The sequence below is a fragment of the Bos mutus genome, chromosome 27, assembly GCF_027580195.1.
Source record: "Bos mutus isolate GX-2022 chromosome 27, NWIPB_WYAK_1.1, whole genome shotgun sequence".
Taxonomy (NCBI): Eukaryota; Metazoa; Chordata; class Mammalia; order Artiodactyla; family Bovidae; genus Bos; species Bos mutus.
Window position 1 is genome coordinate 12121203 of NC_091643.1, and position 9107 is coordinate 12130309.

At 47.9% G+C, this 9107-nt stretch overlaps 1 protein-coding gene across 3 annotated transcripts; it reads left to right on the forward strand.

The window, feature by feature from the left end:
• Positions 1-7: 7 nt before the first annotated feature.
• On the forward strand, positions 8-8943 carry PLPP5 (phospholipid phosphatase 5). 3 transcript variants are annotated; one of them, XM_070364334.1, is made up of 7 exons: positions 8-147; positions 4238-4346; positions 4707-4797; positions 5150-5213; positions 5680-5804; positions 6716-6886; positions 7792-8943. In XM_070364334.1, the coding sequence occupies exons 2-7, from the start codon at positions 4287-4289 to the stop codon at positions 7953-7955; spliced, it is 675 nt and encodes a 224-aa protein (XP_070220435.1). In that variant the 5' UTR covers positions 8-147; positions 4238-4286; the 3' UTR covers positions 7956-8943. The 3 variants fall into 3 exon arrangements, with proteins under 3 accessions (XP_070220435.1, XP_070220434.1, XP_070220433.1); XM_070364333.1 differs by lacking the exon at positions 8-147 and adding an exon at positions 3946-4098 and having other exon boundaries at positions 5680-5774; XM_070364332.1 differs by lacking the exon at positions 8-147 and adding an exon at positions 3955-4098.
• The last annotated feature ends 164 nt before the right edge of the window (positions 8944-9107 follow it).

Consider the following 9107-nt stretch of genomic DNA (forward strand, 5'->3'; position numbering starts at 1 on the left):
GCAGCTCTGGAGTCCCTGTCCGGGAATGTCCTCTAACAGTCTCAGAAGTGTTTTCAGTCCTGCCAGTGCCAAGGAGCTCTACTCACACCTTGTGGTGTCAGAAGTTTACGTATTTTAAAGGTGCAGGCTGTGGAAGCAGGCCAAAGAGTAAGTCGTGCTTTCTGTTTGCGAAGTATCCATCCATACAGTGTGCATAGTATCCGAGCAGCATGCTTGCCTGTGGCTCGCCATGAAATACTGCGACAGACACGTTGCTTACTCACAGCCGGAAGTTGTTATTTGATTTGCTAACTGTGAAATCGAGCTGTAGTCAGACTGAAAATGGCTGGTTTTTACTTCTTATCCAAAAATGAAATAACATCAAGCAGCATGGGATAACAACGGTCATATTTTTTTTTTTGAACCTTATGTTGGTTCAGAGAAAAAGTGAATGTTAAGGTTTTTGAGAATCAGCAGAACGCTTCAGAAACTGGGTCTGTAACAACTAGAGGTGAGATTCCAGACCTTCCAGGCCCTGGTGGGAGTGGGGCGCTGCCTGTCGCTTGTCAGGGGGGGGGGTGGGCTGCATTCCTGGAAGGCGGAAGCAGCTGGAGGAAGTGAATCATTTCTTGACTGTCTAATCAGGGCTACAGTTAGGAGTGAGGTGGGTTTTATTTTCATTTCTCTTTTTAACACGTTCCCACCCTATCCTAATTCTCAAAAAAGCTCTTGCCTAAGCTATAAAATAGGCTGACTTTTAGAATCATTAAAACTTGGAAATTTCTGTGTGTTCAAGTCAGGAACACATCTAAAGACTAAAAAAATAAAATAGGGAAAGGGAAAGGCTGCTCCCTGCTGCCATTTCCACAAAGTATTTGGAAGCAGGTCTGGGAAGAATGCTGTGACACCCACAACCTCGAGATAATCACATAAAGGACTCTCAGACAGGGTGGCTATCAGATACCTTTCTTTCCTGATCGTGAAGCAGTTTCCTTACTTCACAGTAGCTTGTTGCATGGTGTGTTCCTGACAGGGTCCAGCCCAGACCTGCAGTTTGGAAGCAGACGGGCCAGCCATGTGGAGCGCAGGCTCTGGACTCCCGGGGATTTGTTGCTTGTCTCTCATTTCATTTTAAAACAGAAAGCTCTTCTTTAGCATTCACCTTAAAGTTAAGATGCTTCCGTATACCATGTCCCATTAGGATGAGAAAATTGGTCACCATGGCGTGCTGACAGTTTGGGAAGCTCACACCAGTTGTTCTTCTGCAGGAGGGACAGCACGAAGGGACAGGGGAAGTTGCTTAATTGGCGAGCAGTGCAAATTAGACTTGAATTACTTAAAAAGCTGGTGTGTCTAGATCCTTCGAGTTGGAGCTGCAGCAGACATGAAGTGATCATTTGGAACAACTTCCTTTAGCCTCAGGCCACCTAGACTTGGGCTTCCCTGGTGGCTCAGCTGGTAAAGAATCCACCTGAAATGCAGGAGACCCTTGTCCAATTCCTGGAGAAGGGATAGGCTACCCACTCCAGTATTCTTGGGCTTCCCTGGTGGCTCAGCTGGTTAACAATCCGCCTGCAATGCGGGGACCTGGGTTCAATCCCTGGGTTGGGAAGATCCCCTGGAGAAGGGAACGGCTACCCACTCCAGTATTCTGGCCTGAAGAATTCCATGGACTATACAGTCCATGGAGTCACAAAGAGTTGGACACGACTGAGTGACTTTCGCTTTCTTTCACCTAGACTTGGTCTCCGGTTATTTGTAAACAGAGAGTGGAACTCACTTCCATTTCCAGATAGGCTCGGAAATAGACTTAGACAGCTTTGCCATGTACTGACATATACGAAAGAGCTGGAAATTTGTATATACTGAAATCTACCAACGTTTATCTGGGGAGGGGGACTGGGAGAAATGGGGTCACAGTAGGGTGAGGGAGGGGAATTATAATGTTTACCACAGGTACGAAGTAGTCACTTTAACATTGAGACCTCTGCCTCATTGAATTCAGGTTTTTTAAGTACTTGAAACTCCTCAGATTCTCCTTGTTTTACAATTATTTTTAAATTTATGAAGTAGAAAGCATTGTTTTGTACACTGTTTTGTCTCTTACCCTCTTGAAGTTGGATTAGAGGCGAAGTTCTGCACACGGGAGCGTCCACACTAGGTCTCTCAGATTCAGTGCACGTAGTCGGGGAAGAGACTCCTGCATGAAATACCAGCAGCATTTACATGAGTATTTCTTACGTATGTTCTTTACTTTGTTACTTTGTCAACCCTATCCCCAAACACCTCTTCTTTCCTTTTAATAGATGCCTGTGTAGGGAAAAAAAGAACTTTGCACTTATGTTACACTCCTGAAATGCCAGGTGTGACCTGTGTGTTTCAAACTCATTTCCGTTCTTTCTCCAGTCAGTCCATGGCTTAAGTGACAAGTTCAGGTGCGTGTGGCACATTTGTACGAAGGGGTAGGAGGTAGAGAAATACCTGTCCTTCAGGAGTATCTCAAAGTCATTAGCGTGTAAGAGAAAGGGAAAAGAGTAGTTGCCAAAGTCCTTTATTCAGTCCTTCGTCTTCTCGTGTGACATCACTGCATCTGCTAATTGGCAAGAAAGCACCCTCGGGTTCCCCTTTCCCAGCCACCAGACCCCTGATGTGTGCACACCGCTGTCGTATCCATCAGATGACGTAGATGAGGGGTGTATATGGTGTAACTCTTGTCAGTTTAGAAGTGGACTGGATAAAATGTCCTTTTCCTTCATTGTCACTAACATTGCTCTTTATCTCATTCGTGCTGTCACATGCCCTCCATGTTAAACAAGAAAATCCTATCGCCACTGATAACTAAGATGCTAAATGATGATTGCAACTGGCTAATAATAAGGTTCTTTTTATATATAAGGGTGTGTGCATAATTGGAATTGACATGAGAAATCCATTTGTATCCACTTGTGATATTGCACAACAACCACAGATACCTACAGATTCTGTTTTCATTTCCTCGTGATCTTTATCTATGATAATGACCTTTGTAGATTGGTTATTTCTGTACTTTGTTTATCTGTAATAAACTTTGTAGATCCTGTGAAATGTTATTTTGCCTAAATCACTTGAGACTTGAGTCTTTAATAACAAAGCATCAATATTCACTAAAAGTCAATCTCTTTTATTAGAGTTTCTGTGACTTGGCTAGAAGCTCCTGATACTAAGGATTAGTGTTCATTTTCCCTGGGGGGGCGTTCCACTAGGGCATTACTGAATAATGACTTGATGTTGCCACATAGACTTCAAGATATATGATATTTGGGGGATTTTGTTGATTGGCCCATGTTTTATTGCATAGTGTGAAATGTTTAAAGCTTGGTTAACCTGTATATAGATAGGTTATTGTTGACTAGTTACAGTGTATTAGGATTGCCTGTAATATTTAAGCTTCTTACTACTGTGTGTGCTGGTAGGAACATATAATTTTTGTACATTCTATTTACTGAGATGTTACCTTTTTTATTTTACAAATACTTTGGGATTCAATTTTTTTTTTTGCTTCCGTGAGGATTAATTTGGAAGATTTTTAATGACATTCCACTGATTTCCGATTTTGCTTGAGATTGACTTCAATAAATTGTCCTGTATGTTCCAAAATTAAATATATGGACTTGTTCATTGCCTGTAACTTCTTGCTACAACTCAGTGGCCAACAGGCCACCCTGGGCGGGAGGGGGCCAGAGCGGGGTTGGAAGACCTCGTGCGTCTAACCTGCCGGTGGGCCCCGCAGCCCAAGGTCTAGCCGAGCCGCGGAAAACTTGGACCTGGCAACGCAGCCAACACAAAACGCGCACTTTGCGCGCTTCCCGGGAGCGGAGGCTGAGTGAGTACGAAGCGTCGGGGCGGGCGTAGGAAGGCGGGTGGAGAGACACGTGGGGAGCGACCCCTCCCTCTGTCGGACCCGCCCCACCCGTCTTCCCCGTCCCCGCCCCCGACGTGATGCCCCGCCCCTCGACTCCCCGCCCCCAGCGCCGCCACGTCAGCCTTGATCGCGCACCGGGCGATGGGCAAGGGGAAGGCGGCGGCGGCGGCCCTCGCGGCCGAGCTGGGCGTGCGGCTCGCGCTGTTCGCGGTCTTCCTGTAAGGACTTGAGCTCTGGCCCCCTCCCCGACCCCGGTCCTGGTCCCTCAGCCCCCGACCCTCCTTTCCGAGACCCGGCCGGGTTCCGCGCGCGCTCGCCAGAAGCCGCCGACGCTCCGCTCCTTTGTGTCCCCTTCAGGGTGACGGAGTTGCTGCCTCCCTTCCAGAGGCTCATCCAGCCTGAGGAGATGTGGCTTTACCGGAATCCGTACGTGGAGGCAGAGTATCTCCCCACCAAGCCGATGTTTGTGCGTGGAGGACCAGCCTGCCTTCTGACCGCGCTTTTCAGGGCGTTGGGCGGTCATCCCGACTCCGCGGCGACATTTATGGGGAGTTCGCTGCTAGACGGGGCTTCGCGTCGCCGTGCTTCTCGGCGGGGTTGAGAGCGGATGTCCCTCCGCTTTGGCTCGGGGACACGTGCTGGGGGCAGTGCTCAGGGCGGCCAGGGGAGCTCGGGGCCGTGGCCCCTGGACGCCACACCTGCAGGGGGCAGTTCAGGTCTGGTGTGTGACTTCTACTGTCACTCCGCTCCTCTTGCTGTCGGAGGTCTTGTTTTCAAGCCGATTCTGTTCTCTTTCGTGTGCTCAGCTCCGCTGTGTCCCATGCAGGTCATCGCCTTCCTCGCCCCGCTGGCTCCAGTCCTACTGGCCAGGTGTCTCAAGGCGGCGGACGCAGCCGACAGCCGGCAGGCCTGCCTGGGTAAGAGTGACCCCCACGCTCGGCCATCGGGTCTTCTCCCCACCCCCCCAATGGAGCTGGTGGCCTCAGTGTGTGGAGGCCATGTGCTGCGACTCCCTAAGGTGACTCTGCCTCCCCTCTACCCTACTTTTTACCTGTGACCTCTGGGTCACCTCCCAGGTACACCTGTACGCACAGGACTGTATGCACCTGTGGCACCGCAGTGGCCACCAAGGCCCGCGTTCCTTTTATGCTCCAGTCTGGCTGGAGGCTGACCTCTCTGCTGTCTCAGGAGACAGTGTCCCCTGTGGCTGTGCTGAACGAGACAGGGACCTCCGCAGACCCACTGACAGTGAGTTTCTTTGCTTTGCAGCGGCCAGCCTGGCGCTGGCCCTGAATGGCATCTTCACCAACACGATCAAACTGATAGTGGGGAGGTGAGTGCCCGAGCAGCCGCCTGCCGTCTCAGCCCTCTCCGGTCAGGAGAGCGGGTCACGCAGCCCCAGCCCTATCTTCCGGAGCCTCTTCTCTCTTAACGCTTCTTCCCTTCCCTCTGCCTTGGTGCCCGGCTGACTCTCGGGCTCTTTTCTGCCTAGAACAGCACATTTCCCAGTGCCAGAGTCAGTGTCCTCCAGAGCACCCTGAGGAAGCTGCAGCATGACTGGCTCTTTCCCCTAACAATTATGCGCTGCAGCCTTTTTTTTTTTTTTTTTCTGATTTAAATACTAACCTTGGAAAAATAAGGCTTTTCTCTTAGTGGTGACTATCCAGTCCAGTTTCACTGTTTTGCCTGGGATGCTATTTGACTGACAGTTAATAGGTTAATCGATGTCTAATACAACCGAAGAACAATTTCTGGAGTTGTAAACGATTCACGTTCAGACCTGGCCGTATTTCTTCCAGGCCACGCCCAGACTTCTTCTACCGCTGCTTCCCGGATGGGCAAGCCCATGGAGACTTGATGTGCACAGGAGACAAGGCCGTGGTGAATGAGGGCCGTAAGAGCTTCCCCAGTGGCCATTCTTCCTGTATGAATACCATGTGAACTCTACATCCCTGTTCTGTTTTTTTTAATCATTGAATTTAACCCAGGGGAACTAACTTGTGAGGATGGGAACATCTCACGCAGTCTTGTTCTTGTATCTAGAAGTCAGAGAGCCCCCGTTCTTTAATAACAAGCTTGAACCTCAAGTATTAAACATTTAAGGACAGAGGACGTAGTTTCCCTTCATGAAATTTGAACATTTTATTATTACTGTATTATCCTGCCTAAATCCTGCAATCTCGTGCTAGTCGTAAAAATACTAACCAGCCTTTATGGAAGAGTTCGGAGAAGGCAGTGGCACCCCACTCCAGTACTCCTGCCTGGAAAATCCCATGGACAGAGGAGCCTGGTGGGCTGCAGTCCATGGGGTCGCTAAGAGTCGGACCCGACTGAGTGACTTCACTTTCACTTTTCACTTTCATGCATTGGAGAAAGAAATGGCAACCCACTCCAGTGTTCTTGCCTGGAGAACCCCAGGGACGGGTGGGCTGCCGTCCCTGGGGTCGCACAGAGTTGGACACGACTGAAGCAACTTAGCAGCATGGAAGAGTTACTATATAGTCAGGTGCTTCCAAAAGCATTTTAGATTCATGTCTCATTTGACAGCAATATTAGCCCAATGAGATGGCTTCTGTTATTTTTATGATTCCCATTTATATACGAGGAAATGGAGGCACTGGGAAGTGAAGTCCCATCACTAGGAGTCCAAAAACTCTCTTCCGGGTAAATGTCACTCACTTTGGGAGATAATCCTTCATTTTCCCTTGTTTTCTCCTCCCTCGTAACTGACAGTCTCGATCAGTGATCTACACCAGAAGCTACAAAAAGGGCTAAGAACATGTTCATAACCCTGTCTTCTTCTTTTCCTTTAAAAGACGTTTTCCCCTCTTCTAGTTGCATTTGCTGGTCTGGCCTTCGCATCCTTCTACCTGGCGGGGAAGTTACACTGCTTCACACCAAGAGGCCGAGGGAAATCTTGGAGATTCTGTTCCTTTCTGTCACCCCTACTCTTTGCAGCTGTGATTGCACTGTCCCGCACCTGTGACTACAAGCATCACTGGCAGGGTAAGCATCACAGGCCTCCAGGCCGTGGACCCTCCATGGTTCTCCCGTCATTTGTCCCCCGCACGTGGCATGGGACACACCCCCAGGTGTCTGCTGAGTGAACAGACAAGTGTGCAGAGGATGGTCTGGATCTGAACTGAGAGTGTGGTTTATTGCTACATGGAAAATGAGAAAGCACACTGTTATCTTTTAAACAGATTACCAAAGAGGGACATCCTAATTTTCCCATTACTTTGAAGCATCGTAAGTTCAGGAAAAAATCAAGAAATTTTTTACAACCAACCTCAAAGTTCAGTTTACTTACTACCTTAAAAATCAACTTCACTGTCAAGGTTTTTGTTCAGTAATGGAAGTAAAATGTAAGAAAACATAAAATTGTAATTAAACCAAAGAAATTTAAGTTGAATGATATAGTAAATCATCCAAATTACAGAGTATCTGCAGAGAAAGCCCAAAATTCAAAAAAAACAAAAAAAAAAAACAAAAAAAGCTGACAGTATCAGCTAGAGGCCCTTAAGAGCTGTTCTGAAGAATAAACTAAATTTTTACAAAGAGAGGCAACTCCTAGAGTTTATTCCTTCCTCTAGAACCCTTTGAATGGTGATGAGGAGTTTTTTATAGTATTCAATGAATCTGTTATTCTTCCAAACTAAAAAACTCAATGCAGTGAACTCAGAATATGCCTTGTTATACTTACCTAACTAAAGATGTGTTTTGATTTGGTGTTTAAGGGAACGGCTTGATAATGACAATACTGCAGCTATATGATAAAACTAAGAAAATCCCCCAAAACCATAACCCTGGAATGTAGGGGTTTTGCAGAGTAGCCTTGGAGGGTCAAGCTCCCTCCACCAGCAAGCATGACTTGTGAGTGAGGGAAAGCCATCTCCTCTGTCTTCGTCCAGACGTCCTGGCTGGATCCGCCATTGGCCTGACGTTCGCGTACAGCTGCTACAGGCAGTACTACCCTCCGCTGACAGACGCCGAGTGCCACAGGCCGCTGCCCCTCAGCCCTGCTCTTCCTGCCCCGCAGAAGCAGCCCCGCGACCCGCAGCCTTTCTGTGTTTAGACCCTGGAGCCGCCTCCCTGGAGAACAGGCCCATCGGACCTCCTCTCTCCCCACGCCCAGGACAAGAATGTCTGACCTTCACCTCCTGAGGACAGGTGAGGACAGACGCCCACAGGCTGATGCAGTTTTGCCCCGGCGCACGGTGCACAGGGATTTATCAAGAGGGGTCGAAGTCCTTTTTCACTACTGTTTGCCATGCATAGTTCCCCAACAGCTTACGAGTCTGGTCCACCAGATTGGTATCCCAAGATCCAGTGTTTTCACATGTAACTTCAGTACGCTCTTAGAAGGATTATGTCACAAAGAAGCATTTACCTTAGCGTCACTTTATCCTAGACACTAGCATTGATTACCAAAACTTAATTTCCACTTTCCATAGCTCAGAATCTTAAAATCCAGGGCATGAGCAATTAAATTATTTTACTTCTGTTTACTTTCTCTGGTGGGACAATTCCACCCCTGAAATGGGAGAATGTCCAATTCTGGCTAATTTACCACTGTTATGCTTATCCAAGTCCAGCTAAATAGTGCTGTCCCTTCTGAATTCTGTGAACATAAGTGATTTGATAATTTGCTGAATTACTGAGTAAACACAGTAAACAAGAAAATGGTCAGGAGCGTCGATTCAGTACCGACAGCAGATCCCGGTTCCTGCCGCACCTGTGCTGAGCCGAGCTCAGGAGCCGCTCTACCTCCAGTCACGGCTGTAGACCTGTGCGAACACACCCACCCTGCCACGTGGCTGAGGCAGGAGGGCGCTCAGAGACTTATCTGGAGGACATATCAGCGTCTCCTGTCCTGTCCCCAGTGGGCCATGAGGAACAGTTATGGGACGTGGTCGGAACTGATGCACGGAACCTGAAACCACCCTTCTCTTTATGCTGACCGTACTTTAATATGACCTTGTTTTGTGTATTTCTTTCTATAACATTTTCAGTGCACCTTTTCCTTATGTAAATGCAATATGCAAATAAAATGGTGAATGTGGGCTTTGCACTTAAAGTTCCATTTGAGAACTGAAACATTTCAAAATTAAACACTGGATTCCCCTTCTAACATAAGTGACTCAACTGTCTCCAGCAGTGGCTGATGTTAATAATACCAAAGAGCTCTCAATATTTACCTTATAATCACCGTACTTTAAAGTCAAGG

Bases quoted from the DNA above. Each gene is read 5' to 3' on its own strand.
- PLPP5 (XM_070364332.1), top strand. From the start codon at position 4,022: ATGGGCAAGGGGAAGGCGGCGGCGGCGGCCCTCGCGGCCGAGCTGGGC. The intron at 4,798-5,149 runs GTAAGAGTGACC...TTTGCTTTGCAG, and splicing joins CAGCCGGCAGGCCTGCCTGG to CGGCCAGCCTGGCGCTGGCC. The intron at 6,887-7,791 runs GTAAGCATCACA...GTCTTCGTCCAG, and splicing joins CTACAAGCATCACTGGCAGG to ACGTCCTGGCTGGATCCGCC.